The following is a 15,327-nucleotide window of genomic DNA, read 5'->3' as shown; positions in this document are numbered from 1 at the left end:
TTTTCAGTGAAGAAGAAATAAATATTTGCGGGATGAAGATTTTCCAGAAAGGACTTGGATTTAAAGAAGGCTTTTTATATTTGACAAGTAAGTCTGTATTTTATGTATGTTAAATTTGGTTGAAAAATGAAAGTTTGCTGGTTTTTACTTCTTCAAATATTTTCTTTGTCGCAAAGAGATCATATATAGTGGGCAAAGGTTACCTACTTTGGCTGGCAGCCAGGTAGCCACACAGCTGGGTTGACCTCTGAATGAAGTTGGATTGTAACTGTCCTATAAAGTCAGTGAGTGTCACAAGTTCTCTATGAAGTCACATTTTGGAGGTGGCGTTATTTCTCCTAAGGTGGTATTAGAACAGAGATCAACTGAAGGGATCAAGATGAACTATCCTTCATACAAGTTATACCACTATGTGGTTATTGAGAGAGCTGTGTGTTCTCTTTATGAGAGCTGCTATATATATCATCTTGCCATATAGTTTTCTTTCCATTTAGTGTTATGTTCTGCCTGACTAAATTAGGAGTATAAAAGTTTACATATCAGATGAGTCTAAAGGTGTAACTTGTTTTGTTGTGCTTCACTTTATTGTGCTTTGCAGATATCACATTTTTTACAAATTGAAGGTTTGTGGCAGCCCTGCGTTGAGCAAGCCTATCGGCACCATTTTTCCAGCAGCGTTAGCTCACTTCATGTCTCTCTGTCACATTTGGTAATTCTCACAATATTTCAAACTTTTTCATTGCTGCTATATTTGTTATGGTGATCTGTGATCAGTGATCTTTGAAGGTACTATTGTAATTGTTTTGGGGCACCATGAGCCACATATAAGATGACCAGCTTAATCCGATAACTGTTGTGTGTTCTGACTGCTCCACAGACCAGTTGTTCCCCTCTCTCTCCCCCTCTTCTTGGCCCTCCCTGTTCTCTAAGACACAACAATAATGAAATTAGGCCAATTAATAACCCTACGGTGGCCTCGAAGTGTTCAAGTGAAAGGAAGAGTCGCACATCTCTCACCTTAAATCAAAAGCTAGAAATGATTAAGCTTAGTGAGAAAGGTATGTTGAAAGCTAGGCCTCTTGTGCCAAATAGTTAGGCAAGTTGTGAATGCAAAGGAAAAGTTCTTGAAGGAAATTAAAAGTGCAGCTCTAGTGAACACACGAGTGATAAGAAAACAAAACAGCCTTATTGTTGATATGGAGGAAGTTTTAGTGGTCTGGATAGAGGATCAGATCAGCTGCAACATTCCTATAAGCCAAAGCCTAATCCAGAGCAAGGCCCTAAGTCTCTTCAATTCTATGAGGGCTGAGAGAGGTGAGGAAGCTGCAGAAGTAAAGTCTGAAGCCAGCAGAGGTTGGTTCGTGAAGTTTAAGGAAAGAAGCTGTCTCCACAACATAAAAGTGCAAGGGGAAGCAGCAAGTGCTGATGTAGAAGCTGCAGCTGGTTATCCAGAAGATCTAGCTGAGATCATTGATGAAAGTGGCTACATTGACCAACAGATTTTCAAGGTAGATAAAACAGCCTTCTTTTGGAAGAAGATGCCACCTAGGACTTTCATAGCTAGAGAGGAGAAGTCAGTGCCTGGCTTCAAAGCTTCAAAGGGCAGGCTGACTCTCTTGTTAGGGGCTAATGCAGCTGGTGACTTTAAGTTGAAGCCGTTGGTCATTTAGCATTCCGAAAATGCTAGGGCCCTTAAGAATGATATTAAATCTGTTCTGCCTGCGGTCTATAAATGAAACAACAAGTCTAGATGACAGCATATCTGTTTACAACATGGTTTGCTGAATATTTTAAGCCCACAGTTGAGACCTACTGCTCAGAAAAAAGATTCCTTTCAAAATATGACTGCTCATTGACATGCACCTGGTTATCCAAAAGCTCTGTTGGAGATTTACAACAAGATGAATTTTCTTTTCATGCCCGCTAACACACCATCCATTCTGCAGCCCACAGATCAAGGAGTGATTTAAACATTTAAGTTTTATTATTTAGGAAATACATTTTGTAAGGTCATAGCTGTCAGAGATAGTGATTCCTATGGTGGATCTGGGCAAAATAAATTGAAAACCTTCTGGAAAGGATTCACCATTCTAGATGCCATTAAGAATATTTGTGATGCATGGGAAGAAGTCCAAATATTAACATTAACAGAAGTTTGGAAGAAGTTGATTCCAACCCTCATGGATGACTTCAAGGGGTTCAAGACTTCAGTGGGGGAAGTAACTGCAGATGTGGTGGAAATAGCAAGAGAACTAGAATTAGAAGAGGAGCCCGAAGATGTGATGGAATTGTGGCAATCTCATGATGAAGTTTTAGTGGATGAGGAGTTGCTTCTTATGGATGAACAAAGAAAGTGGTTTCTTGAAATAAAATCTACGCCTGTTGAAGATGTGAAGATTGTTGAAATGACAGCAAAGAATGTAGAATATTATATAACTTAGTGATAAATGAGCGACAGGGTTTGAGAGGATTGACTCCAATTTTGAAAGAAGTTCTACTGTGGATAAGACGCTGTCAAACAGCATCGCGTGTTACAGGGATATCATTTGTGAAAGGAAGAGTCAATTGATGTGACAAACCTCATTGTTGTAGTATTTTAAGAAATTGCCGCAGTCCCCCCAGCCTTCAACAACCACCCCCCTGATCAGTCAGCAGCCATCAACATAGAGTCAAGACCCTCCACCAGCAGAAAGGTTCTGGCTTGCTGAGGGCTCAGATGATGGTTAGCATTTTTTAGCAATAAAGTATTTCTTAATTAAGATATGTACGTTGTAGTTTTAGACATAATGTTGCACATTTAATAGGCTATAGTGTAGTTCAAACATAACTTTTATATGCACTGGGAAACCAAAAAATTTGTGTGACTCACTTTATTGCGAGGTTCGCTTTGTTGCGGTAGTCTGGAACCAAACCCTCAAGATCTTTGAGGTGTGCTTGTATTGAGCCTGATGTTCTCCCAATAAGGCAATTTCTAAGTTCCTTAGAAATTATTTTTTCCATCTTGTAAAACTTGACCACAAACTGCTAGTGTTTCCCTCATCCATGCCAGGTAAAGGACGCTCTCTTTGTGGGGAGAGTGGTTCAGAAATGCACACGTGGAGTGCTTAGGTATTGTCTGTAATTGTTTTTTTCTGCTTTACGTCCCCAACCCCCCCCTGTACATAGTTGTATATCTTAGTTGCAGGTCCTTCTAGTTGTGGGATTGTCTGTAATTTTAAGGAAACTATCTACATTAAAATTAGCTTACTCGTTAGGGATACCTAACCTGAATACCCAACATCTCTAAGCCTCGGTTTACTGACCTGTTGAATGGGACCCATAATGCTCCTCTGGTGGGGATTTGTGAGGATTAAATGTAATTATTTTATGTAAAACACTTCACACTTAGTAAACGCTCAGCAGTGGTAGCTGTTGTTATTACTGTCTATTCTTCCATACATATATGGAGTGGTTTTTTTCCTTAGATAGTGAAGCTTAAGACATTACATTTTTTAGAATGGTGTTAGAACACACCCTGGATACACATTAAACACACCCAAGATAACCATGCTAAGAAATCTGCCAACATTTTGTGGAACTTTTGTTTCTGGAGGACATACTCAAAATCTAGTACATTAGACTTTCGAACTAGCTGTTCCTTCCACGTGGAAAGCTTTTACATGTGATATCCACGTGGCTAATTCTTTTACTCAAATGCCACCTTCTCAGTGAGGCCTGCCCTGAGCATTCTAATTAAAATTGCAACCCATAAAATGTCTGCCTCTATTCCAGCTCCTAATCTCCCTTAACATGCTCTGTGTTTTTTCCATAGCACTTACCACCTTCTAATATAATACTGAATTTACTTGTTATTTTATTGTTAATGGACTATCTTTCTCTGCCAGGATTTAAGTTCTGCAAGGGCAGGGGTTTTCGTCTCTTTTGTCACTTGATATATCCCAAGAGCCTAAAACAGCACGTGGTAGATTCTAAGTAAATATTTAATTAATTCAATTGAATAAAACCTTCTGATTAAGTCTCATCCTCCTTAACTCCATGCTTATGTTGGACATGATGTCTTTCATTTTAAGATAAGAAACCTACTGCAGGGAAATTCATGGCCTGCTAGATTGTAAAACCTCCTATATATATATATATATATATATATTTTTTTTTTTCTTTTTGCTGAGGAAGATTCGCCCTGAGCTAACATCCATGCCAATCTTCCTCTATTTTTTTAGTATATGGGCTGCCAGTGCAGTGTGGCTGCTGAGAGAGTGGTGTAGGTCTGTACCCAGGAACTGAACCCAGGCCATGGAAGTGGAGCACACTGAACTTAATCGCTACGCCACCCGGGCTGGCCCCAAAACTCAGATTTTAAAATTATTTTTTCCATCCTGTTGACCACAACATTCTTGACAGGAAAAGTAGTGATAATGGACTCTTGGTTTTTTTTTTCTGTTAGAAGAGTGAAATACTTTCTAATATGATTCTGAAGTCTTTTAAACAAAATACTGCTAAGTGGTAAAATGATAAGAACCCTGTAAATATTAGATTGTGTGTGTTTTTAGTCATACTTTTCCCTCTGGTTTCTGAAGTAATAAGTGTTCTTTATAGGTTACATAAGGGTATTAGTCTAATCAGGCTGCCATAGGAGAAGACCACAGACTGGTGGCCAGAACAATGGCAATTTATTTTTTCACGGTTCTGGAGACTGGCAGTCTAACACCAAGGTGCTGGCGTGGTTCGTTTCTGGTGAGGCCTCTCTTTTAGGTTACAGATAGCTACTTTCTCACTGTGTCCTCACATGGCCTTTCCTGTGTGTGTGTGTGTGTTAGGGGATAGATCTCTGGTGTTTCTTATAAGGACACCAGTCCTGTCGGATTAGGGCCCCAACTTGTGACTTCTTTTAACTTTAGTTACCTCCTTAAAGTCCTATCTTTAAATACAGTCACCTTGTGGGGTTAGAACTTCAACATGTGAATTTTGGGGGGAAACAACTCAATCCATATAGAAAAGAATGAAGAAGGAAAAATTCATCTATAATACAATTAATTTCCCAAATAAAGCCATTATTAACATTTTGTATTTCTGCAGTCATATTTCCTTTGCACAGTCAAAGCTTTGAGATCCTGTGATAGTATTTTTCCACTTAACATTCTTTACAGTGAAGTCAAAGATGGCAAACTTAGATGCTTACAGGGATTAGGCAGACAGGCAAGGTCATAATGGTAACTTAGATTTTTTGAGTCCTAACTGTATGCCAAGTACTCTTCTAGAGGTTTATATATATTATATGTGTTATATTAACCTTCACAACAACCCTGTGAGGTGTATACCATTGTTATCTCCGTATTTCTGATGAAGAAAATAAGGCATAGGGAGGTGAGAGAGCATGTGCAAGGACACACAGCCGGTAGGTAGCTGCATTAATGCTTGAGACCCGGTTGCGGAAGTGACTGAAGTGGGCTGGCCAGCTGCTGTGGCAGGCTCGAGAAGGCGTGTCCCATCTCAGGGAGGGCCCAGAGCTGAGGAAGTACTGCTGGTCTAGTGTAGTGGATCTTCCCGGTCTTGATAGCAGTGAAAAATCTGGATTTTTAAATGAAGTGTTGGCAATTAATAGGAACATTTTTAAAAAACACTGTTGAGTGTTTTTTTAAAAAAATTAAAAAAACATTTTAGAAACACTGTTGAGTCAGGCAAATCTTGTCTGCAGGTTACATTTAGCCACATTTATAAAATAGGGGTCATAATAATAGTATCTACATCTTAAGTTTGGTGTGAGAATTAAATGGGAGCATTTTATATACAACATTTAGCTGAGTGCCCGGCACATAGTGCTAAGTGGATGGTAGCTATCATTAGTAGCATAAACATCTTCTCCAGTCATCGAAATCCTCTATAAATATCACTTACTGTTGTTTTTATTTTAAGAAATTATGTAAGTAAGATGAGTACATGTCTGTTGTAAAAAACTCAAACAATATAAAAGAATAATTAATTAAGGGATGGAAGTTGCATTTGCTTCCTACTCTCAAACTCTTGAGATATATAATTAAAGCCATATATATATATAATTATATATATTATATATGTAATATATAATTAAAAAATATATATAATATATAATTAAAAACCATAAATGTGATATTTATCCTTCTGGCACTTGCTTTTTTCAGTTAATACCTTCTGAAGATCTTCTAAAAGTCAGTTTGTACAAAGCTGCTTCATTCTTTGTTAAAGGTTGCATGGTATATTCTTTAGTATGGATGTACCATAACTTATTGAACTCTCAGTTGTCATTTAGGTGATTTTCAATTTTTTGCTATTATGAGAAAGGTTCTGCAAAGAGCGTAATATCTTTGTATACATTGGTGAATATTTCCCTAGGCTTGATTCTTAGATGGAATTGTTGAATCAAAAGCCTATGAAGAATTTTCACAGCTGTTGCACCTTTGTTAAATAAATTTTTAGTAGGTTTTTAATATTCTACTTTATGAATCTACAATTATTTACCATTCCTTATATTGACATGTTTAAATTGTTTCCAATTTTTTCCCACTATCAGTGGCCCTGTGATAAATATCTTTGTGAGTACGTTATGCTTTTTAAAAGGTAAATAGTCTGAGAGGAAGGTGTCAACTAGTAAGTATATTTCTGAGACTTTACTTTCCCAAAACTGTTATAAGAACTATCTTTAGTGGTAATTATTATTTTTAGAAAAGGTAGAGCTTTGATAAAGTCATGGTCTAGGGTTTTTAATATTATTCTCAAGATTTTTAGAATCTTTTGTATATGTTTCATTTTAGGTGTTGTCATCTGTAATGAAGATCATTGTGAGACAGAAGATTGAATAAATACTTGTAACATTGGCCCAGGATTAGAGATTTAGAAAAGAAAGTTAAAATTAGTGACTTTGGTTTTAGTGTTCCAATTTCATAATATTTATTCTTTCTTCTAAATAGATTTAGGAGGTAGAAATTAAAATTCAGTGCTGTACCAAAGGCTGCACTAATATTGGTTCTGGTACTTTTTTTTTTCTTTTTGTATGAGAGAAGAAAGTGGATAACCAAGAGCCGTAGTGACTCATGATGAAATATACTAAATTGAATTTTATGATGTCAGCTCTTGGCGTTATAATCTATATAACTGATTTAATTGTGGACATTTGGGTATCCGTCAGGTTTTTCTATGAAGGGCAGTACGTATTTGGTGTTTTAACAGTGAGCTTTATGCTCTTTGGAACAATTGTGGTCCAGTGTTTTAGTTACTCTTGGTTCAAGGCCGATTTAAAGAAGGCAGGTCAAGAAAGTCCGCGTTGTTTTCTTCTACTTCATTGCTTGCAAGGAGGAGTTTTTACGAGGTGAGCATACATTTTTGATTGTTAACACTATTTTTCTTTTATCCAAATGGAAACTACCTTTCTGTATCTGGATAGTCAAGAGTACAAAGGTCCCCTACTTGCGTGTAGGCCAAAGGTTGCTTGCCCCTTGCTATCACTGCTTATATGAGTCATTGCTGTACTGTCAGAATGTTCCAGGGTCATTAATAGAGTTCTTAATTTAATTTACCTAATGAAGTTACTTTTTCTGATGTGTGCTCACTTTTTATGGGAAGGAAACAGACTTATTTCTATGTCTTGTGAATCTTTTATCTTCTATTTTATATTCCAAGCCTGATTGTGTAAATATAGCCCATCACTTGCAACTCTGATAGAGCACTTAATTTTTTGTTATTTATACCATCGATTTAACTAAAAGAAATTTTTACTATAATAATACAGTAGCCATGTGGTTAGCTAGGTACGGAGTCATACACAGAACTAAAAACAACCTTAAGAATCATATTGTTCACACCTATTTTGTAGTTAAACTAGGATCTAAATAGGCCCTGAGAATTCTGTGATTCTCTGTCTATCTGATTTCCTATGACCTTTTCATTATTACCTTAAGGGATTTAATTCTGTTAAACCAATGTTTAATTGTTAAAAGCAAAATATATATTAAAGGTAAAGAGAAAAATTAAAGACAGGTTTTGAATTTGGGCTATTTTAATAGCCATCTTTCTTGAGAGAGTTCAGTGACTATAGAATTCTAGACGAGTAGTTACTTTCTCTCTGCACATTTCATTCTCTTGTCTTTTGGTGTCCGTTGTTGTTCTTGAGGAATTAGATGTCATTCTTACTGCTGTTCTTTTAAAAGTATTTTGTCTTTTTTTCTCTCTGCTCTTATGATTTTTCTCTTTATATTTGGATTTCTACAGTTTATGATATATCTAAATATAGGTTTATTTTTATTTCTCTTGCTTGGGATTTGCTGGTGCTCTTGATTGTATGGATTATTATCTTCTATCAGTTCTGCACAGTTCTCAGCCATTGTCTTTTCTAACATTTTCTTTATCTTACTTCTATCTCTTTTCCTTCTGAGACTCCAAGAAAGTGTAAGTTAGACCTTATCACTGTATCTAACATGACTGTTATATGTTAGATATTTTAAATTTTTATTTTTGACTCTCTGTAGTACATTTTGTATAATTTTTTCACAACTCTTTTTTATTTCACTGGCACTTTCTTTTGCTATGGCCAGAATGTTATTAAATTCAACCACTGAGTTTTAAATTTTGACTATTAAAATTTTTATTTTTAGAAGCTCTGTTTTTTTTTCAGGCTGCTATGTCACTTTTTATAGTTTCCTGTTCATTGCAGGTATTTTCAAACTTGGTATTTACATCTTTAAATGTAGTAAGCATGGTTTTTTGTTTTTTGTATTTGTAAAGATTGGCATCTGAGCTAACGTCTTTTGCCAATCTTTTTTTTTTTTTCCCCTTCTTCTTCTCCCCAAAGCCCCTCAGTACATAGTTATATATTCTGGTTGTAGGTTCTTCTGGTTGTGCTATGTGGGATGCCACCTCAGCATGGCCTGATGAGTGGTTCCATGTCCGCACCCAGGATCCAAACTGGCAAAACCCTGGGCTGCCGAAGCAGAATGCTGAACTTAACCACTCGGCCACGGGGCCGACCCCATAAGCATATATTTTTTTTCATTTATAGTTCCAGTATCTGAAGACTTTTCAAATTTGTTCCAACTGGTTCTGCTTCTACTACTGAGTACCTATATTGCCTTGTTTTCCAGTATGCCTGGTATCACTAGTTATGTTCTGGTCATTGCCCTTGAGAGAATTACTTGTGGGGCCTTCCCCAAGCCCTATCTAGAAGCTTTGATTTTATTCCTAGGAGCTAGATGCCTAGAGGTTCTGTCAGATGCTGTCTACACTTAAATTCATGGCTTGAGGTTCCTGGCCGACATAGGTTATGCATACCTGGGGTGCAGCACTGTTCAAGGAAAGTCTGTGTCAACAATACACCAATCAATTTTTAAACAAGTCGACTTATTGAGGTATAATTTTACATACAATAAAATACACATGTTTTAAGTTTACAGTTATAAATGACCTCAACAATTTTGAGTCATTGAGTCTTCAATCCATGAACAAGGTTTTTCTTTCTGTTTATTTAAACTTTCTTTAATTTCCTTCAGCAGTATTTTGTAGTTTTTAATGTATAGATCTTATATATATTTTGTTATAATTGTCCCTAAGTCATTATTTTTGGATGCTATTATAAATGGTACTTATTTTTAATTTCAGTTTCTAATTTTTCATTGTTGATATATAAAGTTATAGTTGGTTTTTATATTGATCTTTTATCCTATGACTTTGCTAGGCTCACTTGTTAGTTCTAGTAGCTTTTTTATATACTCCTTAGGATTCTTTATGTAGATAATCATGTCATTTGTAAATAAATAAATCAATATTTGCTTTATTGCGGTAGTCTGGAACTGATCCTGCAGTATCTTCGACTGATGCCTGTGTATTTAAAGTGTACAACTTGATGATTTGATATATGTATACATTGTAAAATGATTGCCACAATCAAGCTTATTAACATATCCATCCCTCTTAGAGTTGCCATTTTCTTTTCCTTTTGCTTTTTTGTGTGGTGCGAACACTTAAGATATACCGTCTGAGCAAATTTGAAGGAGAGAATACAGTAGTGTTAACTCCAGGCATATTGCTTCACGTTAGAGCTCCAGAACTTATTCATCTTGCATAAATGAAACTTTGTACCCCTTGACCAGCATCTCCCCATTTCCCCCTCCTCCCAGCCCCTGCTAACCACCATTTTATTCTCTACTTCTATGATTTTGACTATTTTAAATTCCACATATAAGTGAGATCATACAGTATTTGTCTTTCTGCATCTGGGTTATTTCCGTTTAGCATAATGTCCTCCAGGTTCTTCCATGTTGTTGCAAATGGCAGAATTTTCTTCTTTTTAAAGACTGAATAGTATCTCATTGTTTATGTATACCACATTTTCTTTACCCATTTGTCTGTTTATGGACATGTAGGTTATTTAATGCTGAAGTGAACATGGGAGTGTAGATATCTTGTCGAGATCGTGATTTCATTTCTTTTGGATATATACCCAGAAATGGGGTTGCTGGATTATACATAGTTCTAAGTTTTTTAATAAACCTCCATACTGTTTTCCATAATGGCTATACCAATTAACATTCTCACCAATGGTATACAAGGATTCCTTTTTCTCCATATCTTTACCAATACTTGTTATCTTTCATCATTCTGAGAATAGTCATTCTAACAGGTGTGAGGTGGTATCTCGTTGTGGTTTTGATATGCATTTCCCTAGTGGTTAGTGAAGTTGAGCACTTTTTCATACACTTGTTGAACATTTCGTTTGTCTTCTTTTGAGAAATATCTATTCAGGTCCTTTGGCCATTTTTTAATGGAGTTATGATTTTTTTTTGTTATTGAGTGTAAGAGTTTATTACATATTTTGGATATTAACTCTTTAACAGATGTTTGGTTTCTTCCATTCCATAGTTTGCATTTTCACTCTGTTGATTGTTTCCTTTGCTGTGCAGAAGGTTTTTAGTTTGATGAATTCCCATTTGTCTATTTCTGCTTTTGTTGCATGTGCTTTTGGTGTCATATCCAAAAAAATCATTGTCCAGACCAATGTTGTGAAGCTTTTTCCCCATGTTTTCTTGTAGTAGTTTTATGGTTTCAGGTCTTAGGTTTAAGTCTTTCATCAATTTTGAGTTGATTTTTGTATATAGTGTGAAATAAGGGTCTAATTTCATTCTTCTGCATGTGGTTATGCAGTTTTCTCAGCAGCATTTATTGAAGAGTAACCTTTCCCAATTGTGTATTCTTGGCATGTTTTCTAAGATCAATTGATCATAGATTTGTGCATTTATTTCTGGGCTTTCTATTTTGTTCCATTGGTCTATATATCTGTTTATATGTCAGTATCATACTGTTTTAGTTACTGTAGCTTTGTAGTATATTTTGAAATCAGAAAGTGTGATACCCCCAGCTTTGTTCTTCTTGCTCAAGATTGCTTTGGCTGTTCATAGTCTTTTGTGGTTCCATCTGAATTTTAGGATTTTTTTTTCTGTTTCTATAAAGGATGCCATTGGGATTTGGATAGGGATTGCATTGAATCTGTAGATCACTTTGGGTAGTGTAGACATTTTAACAATATTACTTCTTCCAGTCTATGAACATGGGGTATTTTTCCGTTTATCTGTGTCTTAAATTTCCTTCATGAGTGTTTTATAATTTTCAGTGCACAAGTCTTTTACCTCTTTGGTTAAATTTATTCCTACATATTTTATTCTTTTTGTTGCTATTGTCAGTGGGATTGTATTCTTAATTTCTTTTTTGGATAATTTATTTTTTGTGTATAGAATTGTGACTGATTTTTGAATGTTGACTTTGTATTCTGTGACTTGACTGAATTCATTTATTAGTTCTAATGGTTTGTTTTCATTGAATCTTTAGGCGTTTCTATGTATATGATCATGTCCTCTGCTAACAGAGATAATTTTACTTCTTCCCTTTCGATTTGGATGCCTTTTATTTCTTTTTGTTGTCTAATCGCTCTGACTAGGACTTCCAATACTATGTTGAAAAGAAATGGTGAGAGTGGGCCTCCTTGCCTTGTACTGGATCTTCAAGGGAAAGCTTTCAGTTTTCCCCCATTGATTATGATGTAAACTGTGGGCTTTTCATAAATGGCCTTTATTGCATTGAGGTAAGCTCTTTCCATACCTACTTTGAAAGTTTTAATTATGAATGGATGTTAAACTTTGTAGATGCTTTTTCAGCCTCTATTGAGATGATCATGTTTTCTTCCCTTTCATTCTGTTAACGTGACTGATTTGCCTATGTTGAACTGTCTTTGCATTCCTTGCTCATGGTGTTTAATCTTTTTAATGTAGCCCTGAATTTATTTGTTAGTATCTTATTGAGAATTTTTGCATTTATGATCATCAAGGATATTGGCCTGTAGTTTTCTTTTCTTGTAGCATCTTTGGTTTTGTTAGCAGGGTATTGCTGATCTCATAAAATGAATTTGGAAGTGTTACCTCTTTTTCTGTTTTTGGAAGAGTTTAGGAAGGATTGGTATTAATTCTTGGAGTGCTTGGTAGAGTTCACCTGTGATGCCATCTGGATCTGGGCTTTTCTTTGTTGGAATATTTTTATTTACTGACTCAATCTTCATATTTGTTGTTAGTCTGTTCAGCCTTTATATTTTTTCTTTATTCAGTCTTGATAGGTTCATGTTTCTGGATTTATCTATTTCTTCAAGATTATCCAATTTGTTGGCATATAATTGTTCAGAGTAGTCTTTTATGATCCTTTTTATTTCTGAGGCATCTGCTGTGATGTCTCCTTTTTAATTTTTGGTTTTATTTTTATGAATGTTCTCTCTCTTTTCTTAGTATATCTTAAGAGTTTGTCGATTTTATCTTTTCAAAAAGCTAACTCTTAGTTTTGTTAAGTTTTTCTATTATTGTATTCTCTACTTGATTTATTTCTGCTTTAATACTTCTATTTTCCTTCCTTCTGCTAACTTTGGGCTTTGTTTGTCCTTTTTCTAGTTTCTTGAGGTATAAAGTTAGGTTGTTTGAGATCTTTCTTCTTTTCTAAGGTAGGTATTTATTGCTATAAACTTTCCTCTTAGTACTGCTTTTGCTTCATCTCATAGGTTTTGGTATGGTGTGTTTTCATTTTTGTTTATCTTGAGATACTTTTAAAATTCCCTTTTGATTTCAGTGTTGTTCAAGAGTATATTATTTAGGGGGCCAGCCCAGTGTTCAAGAGTATATTATTTAGGTTGTTCAAGACTGTATTATTTAGGGGGCCAGCCCAGTGGCATAATGGCAAGTTTGCACACTCCACTTTGGTGGCCCAGGGTTTGCAGGTTCAGATCCTGGGCATGGACCTCCACACCGCTTATCAAGTCATGCTGTGGCAGGTGTCCCACATATAAAATAGAGGAAGATGGGCACAAATGTTAGCTCAGAGCCAATCTTTCTCAGCAAAAAGGTGGCAGATGTTAGCTCAGGGCTAATCTTCCTCAGCAAAAAAAAAAAAAAAAAGTGTATTGTTTAGTTACCACTTATTTGTGAACTTTCCCAATTTTATTGCTGTTATTGATTTCTAACTTCATTCCATTGTGATCAGAAAAGACAGTTTGAGTGATTTTGATCTCCTTAATTTGTTAAAACTTGTTTTGTGACTTAGTATGTGCTCTACTCTGGAGAATGTTCTTTTTGCACCTGAGAAGTATGTGTATTCTTCTGCTGTTGGGTGGAAAGTTCTGTATAAGCCAATTAGGTCCTTTTGGTTTATAGTGTTGTTCAGCTTTTGTTTATTGATTTTGCTGTCTGGATGTTCTATCCATTATTGTAAGTGGGGTATTGAAGTCTCCTACTATTACTGTATTGCTGTTATGTTGCCTAGAGATGTCTGTCAATGTTTGCTTTATATATTTAGGTGCTCTGATGTTGGATGCATATATATTTATAATTATTATACCTTCCTGTTGAATTGACACTTTTATTCTTACGTAATGAGCTTCTTTGTCTCTAGAGACAGTTTTAGACTTAAAATATATTTTGTTGATATAAGTATAGCCACCTCTGCTTTCCTTAGGTTACCATTTGTGTGAAATATTTTTTTTCATACCTTCATTTTCAGCCTATGTGTCCTAGCATATAACTGGATCTTGTTTTTCTGTTTGTTTAGCTACTCTATTTCTTTTGTTGATGAATTTAATCCATTTACATTTAAGGTGATTATTCATAAGTGAGAACTTAATATTGCCATTTTGTTAAGTGCTTGCTGTCTGTTTTATAGTTGTTTTGTCTCTCTTTTTCTTGTTCTCTTTGTTATTTGATGATTTTTTGTAGTGATTTGTTTTGATTATTTTGTCTTTGTCTTTTTATATCTGTTATAGGTTTTTTATTTGTGGTTGTCTTTAGGCTTGAATAAAATATCTTGTCATTGTAACCTCCTATTTTGAGTTGATAACAACTTAACTTCAATTGTATACAAAAACACTAAACTTTTACTCCTATCCTACACTTTGTGTTCTTTTAGTCGGTTTGCTTTTTTTTTTTAATTGTCTGTCTGTTAACACTTTTTATTTTTTAATTTTTATATGTGTTAAAAGTAATGCATGCATCACCATTACACTGTTACAGCCATCTGTATTTGTCTATATATTTACCTTTACCTGTGAGATTTATGTGTTTGCATTATGTGTTTTTGTTTCAATTTGGAGAACTCCTTTAAGCATTTCTTGTAAGGTAGGTCAACTGGTGATGAACTCCCTCTGTTTTTGTTTGGGAACGATTTTATCTCTTTTTAATTTTTAAGGGAGAATTTTGCCAGATATAGTATTCTTGGTTGTCATATTTTTAATTTAAATTCTTTGAATATATCATCTCACTCTCTCCTGGCCTGCAAGGTTTCTGCTGAGGAATCCACTGATATTCTAATGGGTGCTTGCTTGTATGTGGTGAGTTGTTTTTCTCTTGCTGCTTTCAAAATTCTTTGTCCTTGACTTTTGACAATTTGATTATAATGTGTCCTGGAGTAGTCTTCTTTGAGTTGATCTTGTTTGAGGACATTTGATATTCATCAATCTGAATGTCCATTTCCCTTCATGATTTTGGAAGTTTTTAGCCATTATTTCTTTAAATAAGCTTTCATTCCTTTTCTCTCTTTTCCTTCTGGGGCTCTCATAATATGTATATTGATTCCTTGATGATATTCCATAAGTTCCATAGAATTTATTCATTCTTTTTCATTCTTTTTTCTTTTTTCTCCTCGGACTGGATAATTTCAAATATCTTATCTTTGGATTCTCTGAATGTTTCTTCTGCTTGATTGAGTCTATTGTTGAAGCTCTCTCTTGCATTTTTCATTTCACTCGTATTATTCAGCTCCAGAATTTCTGTTTGTTTCTTT

The 15,327-nt window shown here is 35.2% G+C and overlaps 1 protein-coding gene across 2 annotated transcripts in view; it reads left to right on the top strand.

Annotated features, from left to right (window-relative positions):
* The window catches only part of XKR9 (XK related 9), a 31,796-nt gene that overhangs the window by 2,465 nt on the left and 14,004 nt on the right, over window positions 1–15,327 (top strand). For both annotated transcript variants that reach the window (XM_001492967.4, XM_070221442.1), the window contains exons 2-3: window positions 8–87; window positions 6,789–7,342. In XM_001492967.4, the coding sequence (XP_001493017.4) occupies window positions 7,068–7,342 (275 nt within the window). In that variant the 5' untranslated portion in view covers window positions 8–87; window positions 6,789–7,067. The remainder of the gene's footprint in view (window positions 1–7; window positions 88–6,788; window positions 7,343–15,327) is intronic.

The sequence above is a fragment of the Equus caballus genome, chromosome 9, assembly GCF_041296265.1.
Source record: "Equus caballus isolate H_3958 breed thoroughbred chromosome 9, TB-T2T, whole genome shotgun sequence".
Taxonomy (NCBI): Eukaryota; Metazoa; Chordata; class Mammalia; order Perissodactyla; family Equidae; genus Equus; species Equus caballus.
This window is presented reverse-complemented; position numbering and strand designations above follow the sequence as displayed.